Raw genomic sequence first — 16,601 nt, 5'->3', positions numbered from 1 at the left:
GCGGCCGGCCCAGCCCAGGGAAGAACAACACAAAAATAAGAAAAGAAAAAAAAGAAAAAGAAGAAAAAAAACTGATTCTCAAAATTGTGCCAGAAACAATAAGCAACTTTTTTTACTTCTTGTTTCTCTTCCAAATCAAAGCTTTCTCGGCACAATTTTTTGCAAAAATGTGCCCGGAACAAAAAGTTTACCAAACGCATTTCTGTTCCCAAACTATTTCTGGGAACAAAAGAACAGAAATTTTCACTGTTTGACACGTTGCCAAACGGGCCCTAAGTCTCATTGTAAGCCACTGACATCGCATAATGCTCATAATAAGGTTATGTCTAGTCCTAAATCCTAAAAAAAATTTAAGCCCTTTCTTAACTTAGATGAAGGGTTTAAATTAATCCTCTTTTTAATAGGCATTGCCGCCACCCCTTTCTTTGTCGGGGTTCTCAATGAGGGCCTAGAGGGAATAGGCTAAGGCATCCTTATTCCTTACCCTTGCCTAGATTTGGACGAGCGCAACCGACCTTAATGGTTGCGCCACAGCATCCCACCATCAAGCCTCTTGAACTCAAGGCCGCTATACATAGGGCCCATTTGATTCAACTTTGAAAATGTATCTTCGGAGAATGTAAATACCTTTAGGTTAAAGTCCATTGGGGAAATGCAAATGACGTTTAATAAAAAATTCTTTGTGTAGCTACTTTGGCCAAAGCAGTGTTTGGCTAATTTTTATTTTGCAAAAGGCTTTGGGACCCTTTTTTATTATAAAAAAAAAAAGTTACCCTTCGCCAGAACTGGGGAAGGGCTACAGCCACCGGCAAACCAAATCTGACTATTGACACCTAAATTTAACTAATCATTTAGGAAAATTGCATAGAAAATTAGGGATCGATCCCGACCCCTAAATAAAAAATATTAGTTAAATTGCATACAGATATTAGGAGCATTTCATTAATAGTTAATTAGGCCCATATAGTTTGCATATCTATCGGATCGACGGCGAATAGTTTGAGCGAATGGTTCCGAGCTCAATGGAATTAATTGGATCAAGCCCGTGTGAATTGAAGATTCAGCCAAACCCTTTATTCCCTAAAGTGGTTAAGATTAACATGTGCGTTGCGCATGTGACAAATCGGATTATGGGATATTGAGACAATATCGTGAAAATCTTTTGGTCACTTGGTTATTTGAAAAAACGAATATAGAAAAAGAGCAAAGTTGATTTGGGTAGATTAACTCAACATGGGCAGAGGAACAAAGGAAGAAAAATAAGAAAGTAAATCGTTTTATCCTTGGCCATATTATTCACGGGAAGATTGCGAAGCCACGCTTAAAAAGGGGTGAGAAGGAAAGAAAATTGATTTTTGCACATGCGAAATTAAAGAAAGGGAAAGAAAATAACAAAAGAGGGAAAGAAGCAAAGGGAATTTGGTCAGCATGGGGGCATATATTTTGAATAATATATTGGACACTATCATGGAGGCCTTCACGTCTTTCGGTGGCGTGGACAGAAAGAAAATTGATCACGTGCAGGGAAGAACATAAGTTTGGCCATATTCTCTAGTCTTAAAAAAGGCAAGTGCAATATATGCTAGGATCAGGAAAGAAAGAAGTCAGAGCACAATATATCTCAAATATCACTAAGAGGTTCTCTTTCTCTGAAAAGCCTCGGCCCTCTCACCTATAAAAAGGACTTCCTACGGACAAGAATGGGGGCTTTTCTTTTAGAGAGTTTGACATACGAGAAAAACACATAGAGAAATTGAGAGAAGAGAGAGAGGGCTCACCTGAGTCCTTCGTGGCCGAACTCCTCTCCCTCACGGCCAGACCTATGGCCAAGCCTTCGAGACTCGCTGCTGCCCCAGTCTGTCGAGCCTGCTGTCTCGACGAGCTCCTTCATTGTGCCGCGGCATCAGCCGCTGTTCTGCGTTGAGCTACTGATCCGACGACGTCCGGCCATTGTTGCGCTGAACGGACAATTGCTCCAACTCACTCCTCCAATCTTAGCACCAGACTAGCGAACCAAGGGTCCAGTGGCTGTCCAGCAGGTTCTAGCGAATCTTCAAGCAATTTGAGCGAGCATCTTCGCCTTGACGACCATCCACCGAGCCATTGCGATTAGCTGCTGTCGGTCCAGCCGTGGAACTTGTCTTCTATTGCATGGTGAGTTGCTTGTGAATTCTTGAGAAAGAAACAAAAAGTCCTAACTGTTGGTGGGGATTATTTGGTCAAACTAAAAGACCAAGAGATCTCCTTTGGTGAGCCGCCACAATCACTGTCCGATCACCAAGACCACGTCGCGAGGCTTCTTGCACCGCGACACTCGCTTGCACCGAGACGCCGCCCGCTGCTTGGCCGAATCACACTGCGAGCCACCATCTGCCGATCCCAAGACATTCAAACTTGGAAAGCAAATATTCGAATTAGGTAAAAAGCTCATATAATTTGACTTTCTAGTATATTATTTCATTGTTTAAAATATTACAATCTTGTGTGAATCTTTGAGCGATGCTGCCGTATCCATGAAATTCCCGAGTAAATTTTAAATTAGGAATTATTTCCTGATTTTATAACGTGCATATGATTGACAGTCCGATTTCATGACCGAAATATGACTCGCGATCGCATGAAAAATCGTCAATCCGATCTCCCGCCCGAGATATGATTCGCGATTGTGCGGAAGATTGATCAATCCGATCCTCGTGCCCGAGCTATGATTTGTCAATTTATTATTTTTAAATTTAAATGGATATGGATAATATTTCTTGTGATTGGGTGTCGTGTTCATTGCTATTATTTTTTTTTTTGAACTTCTTTCCATAAAAAAAAATACAAAAAGATTAGGTAAAATTTGAGTAGATAATATATTGCTTGTTTAGGATAAATTTTGATTATTTTCTTACAATAGATTAGGTTCTTTTCTTATATTTTATTATTACATGTTTAAATTAGGTTAGTTATTTATTCCGAATTTAAATTAAAAAATATAAAAAATACCACGTGCATGTCATATAGATTAATTGCATCATGCTCGCATGTCGTCTTGCCACGTCATTCATACCTTGCCATGTGTCATTGCTCGCGTGTCATTAGAAATCGTACGTGTAGGTTCATTTGCGTGCCATATTAGAATTTGGACATTTACATAAATCGTACGTTTCATGTCATACTAGACGTAGAATGCATTGCATAAAGTTTAGTTTTTGTTAAATCAGAGAAAACCCTAAAAAATGTGAGTGAAATTGCGTGTTAATTAGAAATCATATTAGGGTTGTTGATATGATTTTTCTAACTAACATTACATATGCTTTTGTTGCTCTAAGGTAAGTATTTTCTATCCATCCTTGCAATTTATTTATTGCTTTGCATTATTGAGTGTTATATTATTGATTACGCACCCGCATGATCACCTCACATGTTAGGAGTAATTTAAAATCAATCCAAGCTGCCTGCAAACAATTTTTTAAATAAAAGAGAAAGGTACCGAAAGGGCGCTAGAGTAATCTAGCGTAATCAAGTCCCCGAATCCATAATCTCTGATTTGTAGGAGTAAAGTAATTCTCCTGATACTTTACTTGGATTTCTAATCGACCAACCAAAAATAGATTAGTGGCGACTCCCGATTGAAATGAATTACATGTTAAGAACTTAAACCTTAAGTCGCGAATTGATAAGGGTTAGGGAGAGCTCGAGTTAAGCTTAGACTTAATAATCCATTAGCCGAACCCCTAGGTGGTGCACCTGAGGGTAGGTCGCGACAGCTTGGCAACTCCGCTGGGAACTTGAGTTAAAACTCTTAATGGACTTAGGCCAAATTTTCTCTTTTTGAAAAAAAATAATATATTTTTGTTTAGCAGCGACGATTTCAGGTACGTCCCTAATGTTTAAGGTGTTAAATGTTTTTGCAGAATGGGAGTTATAAGGGGTGGAGTGTTTGTTAACCATTTTCTTGTAGGGTAGTGTTGAGATTGGATGTTTTAATTTTGATATAGAAGCGATGTTTGTTTATAAACTGTTGTGCATGCCTATGCATTTTCACTACACTCTAGCACACACAACCTGTCGCCGGACCTGGGCCGCATAGGATCACCTAAAATGGAATTGAGATGGATACCACTCTGACCATCCGCCCGCGGTACGAGTTGCCCATCTCAATCCCGAAATTTCTTTCTAGATGTCAAAGAGATTACCACCCCGGTCCGCATGCTCGCGACATGGGTCAGCTGTTTGATGATGCCGGAGTCACGAGGACCCGACTTAGTCTGCATGCCCGTGGCTAGTCCGATCATCCTCGTGGCTCCACTTTGTTAAGCCTTCTAGAGTAGAAATCGAGCCACATAGCATGCGTATGTCTATGTGATTGCCACCCGGTTATTGGTAAAGTAAGTCCTTTGAACTTTTTCTCCGCAATTTATTTACTTTATCGTATTGTCTTATCGGTCCACGACACTAGGTTGATCGCAAGTCTTTGTCAATATACAATGGGAAATTCCAACATTCGACTTATTCTTCCTCCCAAGAAGGAACTTAACGTGTGGTGGGACAAGCTAGACCAAGCTAGCCGTGAGTTCGTGGAGTCAAAAATTGGCCGACTCCTCCCTCTGTTGTGTATCAACATCCATGGCGGCCTCATCCAAGCACTTGCCCAATGTTGGTGTCCAGAGACAACTACTTTCATCTTTGGTAAGCCTGAGCTCACTCCGACCTTGGAAGAATATAGCATTGCCATTGGAAACCTTTAGAATTGGAATTAATTAGTCCGCCTATCGGAATAGATCCGGTCTCGATTTTATCTGATTTTCTGAGAATCAAGGAAGAAAAGATAAGAAAAGTTTTGAAAGGTCACCGCAATACTTGCCCGTTTTCATTTCTTGATGAATGTTTTCAAAATTGCACCTCATTTCAAATGAGAAAGATTTTCCTAGTAGCCTTCTTTGGATTTATACTTTTTCCTCACTGTAAGAATGCTATCAATCCTTTGATTGCTAAGTTAGTGGGACAAGTGTGCAGGGGAATGAACTTTGTTAATGCCCTTCTGGCAGAAACTTTTCTTTCCCTTTCTCAATTTAAAGAAAATGGTGACAAAATTTTCCATGCTTCTCCTGAGTTTTTGCAAATTTGGTTCTTATCTCACTTAAAAGGGTTTGGTGGTTTAATGATCATACGTGAAGTTAACAACTCTGATCACCCTATCATGAGATTTGAGAATAAACAAAAACATGCACTGGATTATCATTATTCCAATTGGCTGGCTTTCTTTAAAAATTCAAAGTCCAATTATTTCCTATGGGATGCTAAATGGTTCCAAGTTCGTGAGGTCAGACTCACATGTGGATGTGTTGGCCCAATCCCTTTACTGGGATTCACTGGGGCAATGGAATATTACCCGACTAGGATAACTCGCCGGTATCAAGTGGTGCAAGAGCTTCCCGACGAAGACCTTGACCATGAGGATAGCATTTCTTTAATCAAGTCGTTGTGGGACATGTGCCATCCACAAATGCTCATATGGCCCAAAAAAGAATTAGAGGGTAAAGAAAGAAAGTATTATGCTACAACTGCATACATTTGACAACACAAGATTCCAGATAACTTACTCCCGAAGATACCAAAGGTGCCTGAGAAGATCACCAACTGTGCTGAGAAAAGATGTCTCAAGAGAAAAGCTGAAAAGTTACAAGAGTAAGTTACACACTTAGTCAAGGAGAATAAGCGATTATGTTTGGAAATCACATCCCAATTGTATATTGATCAATCCAAATGAAATGGCTCGTGTCTTTTAAGATATTTTTCTTTCTAGATTCGTTGTTTAGGAAGTTGGGTCATTATTTTAGCATATTTGTTTAGGGGATTTCAAGTCGTTGCTTTCATAGTTTTTGTTCAAGAATTCCTTATGAACAAAGTTTTTTTTTATAAATCAAAGCGGGTAGACCTGTGTCATGGACTGGCGTGTTATTTGTTCTTAATACTTATATATGCTCATTTGCTTGCGAATTAGGTGATTACGGAGTGATCACGCTCGCCTATTCGTACGAGGTCAAGGACAAGAATGGCCGATCAAATTGAATTGCGTGATCGCGTCGCTGGTATTGAGGATCAAATGAAGCAATTTCTCACCGCAATGCAACAAATGTCCTCCAACATCAAAGCCCTTCGATCGACTCCTATTTCTACACCTCTCGAGACACCGGATCCAAAGCAGAAAGGTGGAAAGAATGCCGATAGTGAGGAGGATGATGATCTTCCTGATTTAGTAGATGACCCTGTCCAGATCATCGTCAACAAAGATAAACCTGATGGCGCGACAAGTGCAGAGCATGACAAACGGGTCAATAAGCTTGAAGAAAGAGTGAAACAGCCTGAAGGCTCACATGATTCGCCCTCAATCGACTTGTCTCTTTACACCTAGATCAAAATTCCGAAAAAATTCAAGATGCCGGATTTTGACAAGTGCAATGGCACCTCTTGCCCAAAAGGTCACCTGTAGCTGTATCACGTGCAGATGACTCCGTATGTTGGTAATGAACTCCTGATGATCCGTACATTTCAAGCAAGTTTAACAGGTCCTGCCTTGAACTAGTATCTCGTGAAGAAAATAAATAGCCTCAAAACCTGAAAGGAAGTTAGTAAAGTATTTCTAAAGCATTACAGGTTCATAACGGACATCATTCCTACCCGTGAGGATCTCGAACGTGCTCAAATGAAAAAGACCGAGTCGTTCAAAGACTACGCTATTAGATAGAGAAATATAGCCACTCAGGTTGTCTCAGAACCTATAGACAGTGAGTTGAAGAGGATGTTCATCAAAACCCTCTCATATGAGTACCGTAATCGAATGGTAGCCATCCCGGCTGATAACTTCAATCAACTTATCCCCATAGGCGAGCAGATCGAGATAGGGCTGAGAGACGGGTGGTTCGTAGAGCCATCTTCCTCGACCAAAAGATTTAGTGCAAGAAAGGAGAAGGAACCGGCAGCTAAAGTGAATGTAACTTATACCCAATAGGGCCGGCGGAATGTTAATCCTGCTTCGGCAATTCAAGTAGCAGAAGCTCAACAACAAAGCACGGGTCATCAACCCTTTCAGAAGAAGAACAACAAGAGGCAATTCACCCCCCTCCTCGGGTCGTTGTCTCAAGTGCTGGCAGTTCTCCGGAAGAAAGGTTTGCTTACCACTAAGCTAAAGCAGCCCAACCCCGAGCAGTTATATAACTATGATCCATCCAAGAAATGTGATTATCATATGGGTGAAGTGAGGCATTCAACTGACGACTGTATCACTCTCAAGCATTGGGTCCAGAACTTGCTTGACACGAAGGCATTTTCCTTCCAACCCGCTAAGCCGAATGGTCAGAGCTACCTGCTCTCTGATCATGCGGGCAATGTGAATGTCATATTCAGTTTCGATGCTGGTCGGATCAAGAATATAAAGGTGCGTACTACCGATGTTTATAATGAGTTAGTGAAGCCGGTTATTACCCGAATAATGAGATCCTTCCCTTAGCTATCATGAGAGAAAGAATTTCCAGAATGGTAGAAGCCGGGATGATCGTTTATGCTGATCACACTGGCATCGTTTCCACTATCTTCAAAGTGGTTATTGATTGGGAGGAGGAGTTTGCTGCATTAAACACCGGAGAAGACAAGATCGACCCTCTACTTGAGGACATGCCTCCGCTCGAGGACGCGTCCGATGATGAAAGGATCGTAGTAAGCACGCCTACAGCTGATGAAGGAATAGTAATCGAGATACCTCAACCATATGAGTACAGTAATAATAAGGCCGTCCATTGGTCTTACGGTCTCAATGTCGACTTGAATACAAGATCTGGGCGTACCTATGGCCAAGCTAATGTCCAACCTATAAAACCTATTACCGATGAAGAAGCCAAGGAGTTTCTGGCTGTGATTAAGGCTAGCGAATACAATATAGTTGAACAACTGTGCAAGATGCCCGTGCAAATCTCTCTGCTTGAACTCCTCCAAACGTCTGTCAAACATCAAAAGACCCTAATGAAGATGTTAAGTGAAGTCCACGTGCCCGAGACAATCGATCATGACAAATTGGAGGAATGTGTGGGTTCTATACTCCTCAAAGACCTCATAGCCTTTTCGGACGAAGAGTTCCCTCTTAAAGGGAGAGGGCATACCAAGGCACTCTACATTTCTGTCAAATACAAGGCCTCACATGTAGCTCGAGTACTCATTGACAACGGATCATCCTTGAACATTTGTCCTCTGGCGACTTTGCACCGCCTCAAGATATATCCTTCTAGGATAAATTCTGCCAAGACCTCCGTGCGAGCCTTTGACGGAACGAAGAAAGAAGTGATGGGAGAAATCCACCTTGACATACAGATAGGACCAATAATGTTCAACATCCTATTTCAAGTTATGGACATTCTCACTGCATTCAATTTTCTGTTGGGTCGTCCATGGATTCATACTACCGGAGCTGTGCCATCCGATTTACATCAAAAGGTGAAGTTCGTTGTGGAGAGAAAGTTAGTCACGGTCCACGGTGAAGAAGAGCACTCAATTTATCATGCAACAGCTATCCCCTATGTTAAGCCAGATTACAAAATAGAATCGAGCTATCAATCGCTTGAGCTCGTATCGACCATACATACGTCTCAGGGTTCAGCGCTGCCCGTTCCTGAGATGTCAAATGCTGCAGTCATGGTTGGAAGAGTGATGGTGTCCCATGATTTTAACCCGAGTGAAGGACTTGATAGGAATGGTCAAGGTATCCGCCGACCGGTGGAAATCTCTCAAAGGCCCCACACTACTGGGTTAGGGTAAAAGGGTAAGCGAGCCGAATAATGAGGGACGAGGACATGGACGTGGAAGTAGACAACGTGACAGAGGATGTGGATGTGGTCGAGGAGACGGGCAAAATAGACAAGGATTAGAGGAAGAGTTGAATGGTGAAGAACGTGGGCGTGAAAGTACACAAAATAATGAAGAGCTTGGGCGTGATAGGTTGCCTCCACACACCCACGCCAATTCTCAGGCCCTGCAAGAATAATGTACGAAAAGAAGGAGGTGATCGATACATTGGGGCAACCGAGTGGCAATTTCGACTACTATGTAAAATACTCGACGCCCTTGAGCTTCTATATTGACCCGCGTGATATTGTCTCCAATGGATGGGGAGGTATGGATAATCCAACACCACTAGTGATGGAAGACCCCGATGATGCAATGGAAGGAATCACTGCCATGTTCGATGACATGTTTATTGGAGTTATCGAGGAAGGACCGTTGAAGGGAATGGGTACTGACCCGCAAGAGTAACACCTTTACTTTTTTTTTGCACACTCCCCTGCGTGGGAATTTTCACTGCTTTTTAGGACTTGCCCCGTCTTGGGAGCTGCTTCTCATGACTTTTCATTTCTAGGACTTGATTGTTGCAATTTTCATTCCAATAAATGTAATTCATTTGGTGATAATCAATGAAATTACATGTTATTTTCATTTTTGAGGGCATATTAAGGTACATCAAACTAACCCGGTGATGATATCCAACCGATAAAAGAAAAATATAGTCCAAGGAGAATTCTGAGGCCTGGGCTTCTTCATGCTCCCTTGTGTTAAAACCTTTTTGAAAAGAATTTCAAAAAATCCAAAAAAAAATTCAATGTTTAGCTTTGTTTGTCCTTCTGAATCCCTTACTTTATATTTCAGGGGCAATCTTGTGATACGTGAGGGTATGGGATCGGTCCAATTTGATGAATTATGCGCCATCAAGCCTGACCCCGATGACACTGACGAACTCGACAACTCTTCAGATATTCAGCGTGATTTAGAGCATCATGAAAGGCCCAAAGTCCTCACATCAGACCAAACTATCACTCTTAACCTGAGTGATTCAGGGGAGCCCAAAGAAGTAAAGATAGGAGCAACCCTTCCCGAAGGTGAAGCAAAATGCCTGGTCCAACTGCTGAAGATTACCGGGATGTCTTTGCCTGGTCGTACACCGATATGTCGGGATTAGACCCTTCTATTGTGGAGCACAGTCTGCCTACTAATCCGGGCATACCGCCCAAGAAACAGAGGTTACGGAGAACCAAGCCTGAGCTTTCGAAGAAAATAGAGGAGGAGGTCATGAAGTTCTTGAAAGTGGGATTCATCGAAGTCACCCGATACCTCAGCTGGGTGGCCAACATTGTGCCGGTCATGAAGAAGGATGGCCAAGTTTGGGTTTGCATCGATTATCATGACCTGAACAAGGCCAACCTTAAAGACGACTTCCCATTGCCATATATAGACGTTATGGTAGACAGTACTGCTAGATTCGAGCTATTTTCCTTCATGGATGGTTTCTCGAATTATAATCAGATAAAAATGAAAGACGACGATAAGGAGAAAACGGCGTTCATCATTCCTTGGGGGACATTCCATTACAAGGTCATGCCCTTCGGCCTTAAAAATGCCAGGACAACATATCAACGGGCAATGGTGACGCTTTTCCATGACACAATGCATAAGAAGATCGAGGTCTATGTCGATGACATGATTGCTAAGTCTCGACCCAGGAAGAGTCACGTCGATACCTTGAAGAAATTATTTGAGAGATTCCGTGAGTTTAAGCTCCGTCTCAACCCAGCGAAGTGCATATTCGGAGCAACCCCGGGCAAATTACTCTGGTTCATAGTAAGCAGTAAAGGCAATGAAGTCGACCCCTCCAAAGTGAAGGCTATATGTGAGTTACAACCCCCATTGACTGTGAAAGAAGTGCAAAGCCTCCTGGGTAGATTGAACTACATAGCCCGCTTTATTTCCCAGCTCTTCGAAACTGCTAAGCTATTCTTCAAACTTCTAAAGAAGAATGCTCAAGTGGAATGGAATGATGATTGTCGAGAAGCGTTTAATGAACTAAAGCGGTACCTGATGAAACCACCAGTGCTAGTCCCACCAATACTAGGGCAGCCCTTGATCCTTTACCTCATGATTCATAGTGAGTCTGTGGGTGCGATGCTAGCCTAGAAAAGACCTAAAGATGGAAAAGAGCGAGTCATTTATTACCTAAGTAAGAAGTTCACCATCTCAGAGTTGAACTATCCTGAAGTCGAGAAGACTTGCGCTGCACTGGTATGGGTGCTCCATAGGTTGCGACAATATACATTGTATTACTAGACGTTTCTTGTAACTGAGAACGATCCTATCAAGTATTTACTTGATCAACCGGCTTTGGTAGGGAAGTTAGCCAAGAGGCAGATTTTAATTTCAGAGTTTGATGTCCAAACGATGCCACAGAAGTCAATTAAAGGCCGAGTAATTGCTGATGTGTTAGCCGAAAATCCTGGAATCCCCGATGATGATAGATATTCTCGAGAAGATCGCATTTTGGTGATAAAGAAAGACGCATGGACCATGTTTTAAGATGGAGCCGTAAACTTGGCTGGTTCTGGCACTGGGGCAGTTTTAACATCCTAGATGGACAACATTATCCAGTAGCAACAAAGTTGGTGTTCCCCTGTACCAACAACATAGCCGAGTACGAAGCTTGCATCCTTGGACTCCAAGCGGCAGTTGAAATGGGGATAACTAAATTGAAGGTATATGGTGATTCTGCTCTAATCATCCTCCAAACGGTGAGAGAATGGAAAACGAGAGATGCTAAGCTTGTGCCATACCACGAATACCTTGAAGAAATCATGGAGGAATTCGAGGACATCTCCTTTGAGAATTTGTCGAGGTCCCATAATCAGTTCGTTGATACGCTAGCTACGTTATCATTCATGCTGCAAGTGACTGGTAGAACCCTTGAAGATCGAAGTCCTGACAAAATCGGCCTACTGTATGGTTGTGACTGAAGAGCCTGACGGATAGCCGTGGTATTACGATATCATGAGTTATATCCAGAGACAAGAATTTCCTGAAGGAAGCACCTCGGCCGACAGGAAGTACATAATGAGAATGGCTTCAAAATTCTTTGTCAGTGGTGAAAAGCTATACAAAAGATCCTATAATTCGATCCTACTGAGGTGTGTGGACGTGGTTGAAGCTACCAGAATCATGCAAGAAGTACACGAGGGGGTATGTGGTTCACACATGAATGGCCACATGTTAGCTAAGAAGATCATGAGGTTGGGCTATTATTGGCTCAGTCTTGAAAGCGACTACATCCAACATGTCCGAAGATGTCATCGCTGTCAGGTTCACGGGGATAAAATAAATGTTCCCCTGACGGAACTACATTAGTTGTTCGAGCCATGGCCCTTTTCAATGTGGGGCATCGACGTGATTGGCCCAATTAATCCAAAAGCATCAAATTGACACCGATTTATCTTGGTCGCAATTGATTATTTCTCCAAGTGGATTGAGGCGGTGTCTTATGCAAACGTCACTGCAAGGAACATTGTAAGATTCATTAGGCAAGACATAGTCGCTCGTTATGGTGTCCCTGAGGCTATTGTCACCGATAATGGAACAAATTTGAACAACAAGTTCATAGATCAGTTGTTCAACAAGTTCAAGATTCGGCACCTGAATTCGTCTTCCTATCGTCCACAGATAAATGGAGCGGTTGAAGCCGCTAACAAGAACATCAAGAAGATCCTGGCCAAAACAGCTAAAAACTATCGTGACTGGCATGAAAGGTTGCCATTTACATTAATGGCGTATCGGACTTTGATCTGAACCTCTGTCCTGGTAACCCCTTTTTCCTTGGTGTATGGCACGGAAGCAGGCCCGCCCGTCGAAGTAGAGATCTCTTCTCTGCGAGTCTTGTCCCAGGTGGAGTTGTCTAAGGCGGAATGGATGCGACAAAGGCATGAGCAGTTGACCTAATTGATGAGAAGCGATTGAAGGCCATTTTCCACGGTCAAACCTATCAGCAGAGGATAGCTAGATCCTTCAACCAAAAGGTGCGTCCAAGACACTTCGAGGTAAATGATATAGTCCTAAGGAAGGTAGTGCCAGTCTTTCCTGTTCCTGGGGGTAAATTCGCCCCAAACTACATCGGTCCATATGTGGTTAAAAAGGTGCTTTCCGAAGGTGCCCTGATTCTCGCAGAAATGGACGATCGTGAGTTCTCCACTCCTGTTAATTTTAATGCTGTGAAGATGTATTACCCCTAATAGAATCTAACATTTTGCAGCAAAAGTTTTCAAGCGTTTGGTTTTCGTATTTTGAGTTGCAAACATTTCACCGATGAATAAATGGTTTCAATCAATTTCAAGTTAAGATGTTTGCATTGGCTTTAAATTCTGCATGGTTATTTTGTCAGTCTGCATCATCGATTTCGAAAGAGAAATCTACTTAGACAATCTAATAATTCATGTGAAGTAAATTGAATGTGTTAAATGAGGTGCATCGGGATGAAGAAAGGCAAAACACACCCCATACACAGTTCATACACTAATCCCCAAGTAAGTTGAGTGGAAAAATTCCATGTCGATAAGGTAAAGAGTTATCTCGCAAAAAGTACGGCAACCAAAATGACGAGAGGCATTTCATTTCTCTATCTCAAACACTACACTTTATCTATTGTTCCGCCACTTTTCGCCACTTTGAACCTAAACACTTGGAGAAGCTCTTTCAAAATTGCCCCTGTCAAGAACCACTCCACGTTGGGGCAAACTAGAGGTAAGTCGGTATAAGGAGGTGATAAAATGGATAGAAATTTCCTTACTCTCACTTGCATAAATCTTCGAGTATTGCTTTTTTAGATGAATGTCTACGAAACTCAAGTGCCTTAGGATGACGAAGAGTATTTCTTTCTCTATCATACACACACTTTATCCTTTGTTAAGCCCAATTGAGCCTGCAAATTAATTTCTTTAAACCCGGTTGGTGATCATCCCCTATACTGGCGCAAGGTAAGAGCCATCACTGTCTAAGCAGCATATCCGGAGCGTCGATAGAAGACAGAGATCCTTGAGAGTCCAAATGGCGAGTCATTCAGTCAGAGTATGGTTGGCAAATATATGCATTATAAACAGTGTATGTCAAGTGATGTGAGTCAAAAAAAAAAAAGGGTGGGCAAAAAAAGCAGTGTACCTGGTAAAAGCAAAGCCGATGCCCAATTGAGAAAAATAGATGTATCAGAATCGTCCCCAGTGGTATAATCGCAATCCTACAAGTTAAGTGGTGAATTGAAGCCCAATGAAGCATTTACTGAGAGGACAGTTCCCGAAGATGAAGAAGAAGATTGGTGACAATGCCGAGATGATCACCAACTTATTCACCCCAACTATACAAATTTTGAGCCTAATGATTCATTCATTTTTCAACCCATGAGGCTAGCCTACGTTACGTCCCTTACAAAGTCTCTTCAGATTATGGCACTTGAATTAACGTAGGATTCAAATGCTTATAAGCTTAGCTCGAAGAAGTGCGAGCAAGTCCATTTCTATCTCATTTTGCAGGGTTCTTGACTTGTAAACCCGGAGACAATCGCGGAGTATTTTCTTTCATAGCCTCAACTTGAACAATCCCCTTTGTTAAGCCATTGACCAAACTGACACTACGGTCTTGACAAAGACCTATCAGATTGGTAAGGTCATACTGCTTGCGAGAATACTCAGACCCTTGTCCATATGATGAAAGTGAGATGGAGTGATTCTCATAAATTAGCCTCTTTTAATGAGAGTGAGTGAAAGCCTTTCGGACCAGAAGTGCATCATTTGACATTTTCAAGGCACCCACTTGTGAGTTCAAATTGTCTTGTCATGATTCTCTCCGGTGAAATTTAGTAATGCTGATTCGACAAAATTGTCATGCATGAAAACCAGTTGAATTTATAGTGCATGAGTACGTGTGTTCTTGATTGCCCATGAATGCATGTTACATGTTGCCTAAAACCGTGTTTAGCAGGAGACACACCTTCAAGAGTCAGAGATATCACCAGGTAAGTATATCTCTATCCCTTGGATGCCTGTGACTATCCAGGTATCCCTAACATGTTCGAGCAATCGTCAGGCCCCATATTTGATCATTTTGTTGCGATCTCTAGGTGTTTCTAACGATATCCAGGCATCTATTGATCAAGCTTTTTCAGGTACTTCTAATGATATTCAGATGCTTTGTCAAGGAACCTCTGAACATCTGAGCTAGCCGCTGGTTCGCCCAATCGTTAAGTACCCGCAACGATATCCAGATATTTATCGATCAAGTCTTTTCAAATATCCTAGATGATAACTAGATACATTGTTAGGCACACTTTTCACACACTCACGGAATATGTTCCCCCGCATAGCACCTATGACGATAACTAGGTGCAACGACTAAATCTTTACGAGTACCTATGAGGAAAGATGTATTTCGTAAAGGTCAGAATATTCTCTCAATCTTGGAAAGTTTCCCTGTGTCGCACCTATGACGATAACTAGGTGCAGCGGCCAAATCTTTACGAGTACCTATGAGGAAGGTATAGATATCTCGTAAAGGTCGGAACATTTTCCCAACCTATCGAGGGTTCCCCCGTGTCGCGCTTATGATGATAACTAGGTGCAGCGGCCAAATCTTTACGAGTACCTATGAGGAAAGTATGGGTATCTTGTAAAAGTTGAACATTCTCCCAACCTTTCAAGCGTTCCCCGTTAAGTACCTAGGACGATAATTAGGTACAGCGGCCAAACCTTTACGAGTACCTATGATGAGGTATGGGTACTTTGCAAAGGTCGAAACATTTGTACGAATTGGACAAACTCCCCTGTTAAACACCTACGACAATATCTAGGTGTGGCGGCTAAACTTTAACAAATACCTCAGACGATAACTGAGTATTTCATTAAAGTCGAAATGAACTCCATTTCGCTAAATCTTTCTCTCGAGCACCCTAGACGATAACTAGGCGCCTCGAACTTTCTTCGTGTCTTGATTGAATTGCAGGTCACCGAAGTCCATTAGCGTTCATCAAGCAACATCTTTGGAACAAAGCCCAAGTGATTGTCAAATGATACAGAATCAGAGTCATGCCTCGATCTACTTTACCACTCCTACAAGGTAAGTAACTTCAAGTACGTTTTTGTTATTCGCATGCATCATTTCTTATTGCATTTCAAAATGGGACTCATACTCCCACAAAAAATAACATTCATTGCATGGTCAAAATTTAGGTATCATTTAGTTTTTGAATGCAACCTCTTCGAGCTTACCTTCAAAGAGGGGCAGCTGTTGACACCTAAATTTTAACTAATTATTTAGGAACAATTGCATAGAAAATTAGAGATCGACCCCGACCCCTAAACAAAAAATATTAGTTAAATTGAATACAGATATTAGGAGCATTTCATTAATAGTTAATTAGGCCCATATAGTTTGCATATCTATCGGATCGACGGCAAATAGGTTCGAGCGAATGGTTTCGAGCTTAATGGAATTAATTGGATCAAGCCCGTGTGAATTGAAATCAGCCAAACCCTTTATTCCCTAAAGTGGTTAAGATTAACACGTGTGTTGCGCATGTGACAAATCGGATTATGGGATATTGAGACAATATCGTGAAAATCTTTTGGTCACTTGGTTATTTGAAAAAACGAATATAGAAAAAGAGCAAAGTTGATTTGGGTAGATTAACTCAACATGGGCAGAGGAACAAAGGAAGAAAAATAAGAAAGTAAATCGTTTTATCCTTGGCCATATTATTCACAGGAAGATTG

General features: G+C 41.8%; 1 protein-coding gene and 1 pseudogene across 1 annotated transcript; both read left to right on the top strand.

Moving 5' to 3' along the window:
• The first annotated feature begins 4,472 nt into the window (after positions 1–4,472).
• On the top strand, positions 4,473–5,563 carry LOC115677729 (uncharacterized; annotated as a pseudogene).
• A 1,958-nt stretch (positions 5,564–7,521) lies between these two features.
• Positions 7,522–10,980, top strand: LOC130138977 (uncharacterized). Its single transcript, XM_056314822.1, has 7 exons — positions 7,522–7,825; positions 7,925–8,382; positions 8,629–8,737; positions 9,005–9,284; positions 9,679–9,908; positions 9,989–10,269; positions 10,333–10,980. Exons 1-7 carry the CDS (start codon positions 7,522–7,524, stop codon positions 10,978–10,980), a joined length of 2,310 nt encoding a protein of 769 aa, XP_056170797.1.
• The last annotated feature ends 5,621 nt before the right edge of the window (positions 10,981–16,601 follow it).

The sequence above is a fragment of the Syzygium oleosum genome, unplaced genomic scaffold, assembly GCF_021117445.2.
Source record: "Syzygium oleosum isolate NSW1041296 unplaced genomic scaffold, Sole_v2.1 Sole_v2.01, whole genome shotgun sequence".
Lineage (NCBI taxonomy): Eukaryota > Viridiplantae > Streptophyta > Magnoliopsida > Myrtales > Myrtaceae > Syzygium > Syzygium oleosum.
This window is presented reverse-complemented; position numbering and strand designations above follow the sequence as displayed.

Excerpts from the sequence above, each read along its gene's own strand:
- LOC130138977 (XM_056314822.1), top strand. The coding sequence starts at position 7,522 with ATGGTAGAAGCCGGGATGATCGTTTATGCTGATCACACTGGCATCGTT. Across the intron at positions 8,383-8,628 it reads TGTTCAACATCCTATTTCAA|GGTTCAGCGCTGCCCGTTCC; the intron begins GTTATGGACATT and ends CATACGTCTCAG. Across the intron at positions 9,285-9,678 it reads ATGGGTACTGACCCGCAAGA|GGGCAATCTTGTGATACGTG; the intron begins GTAACACCTTTA and ends TTTATATTTCAG.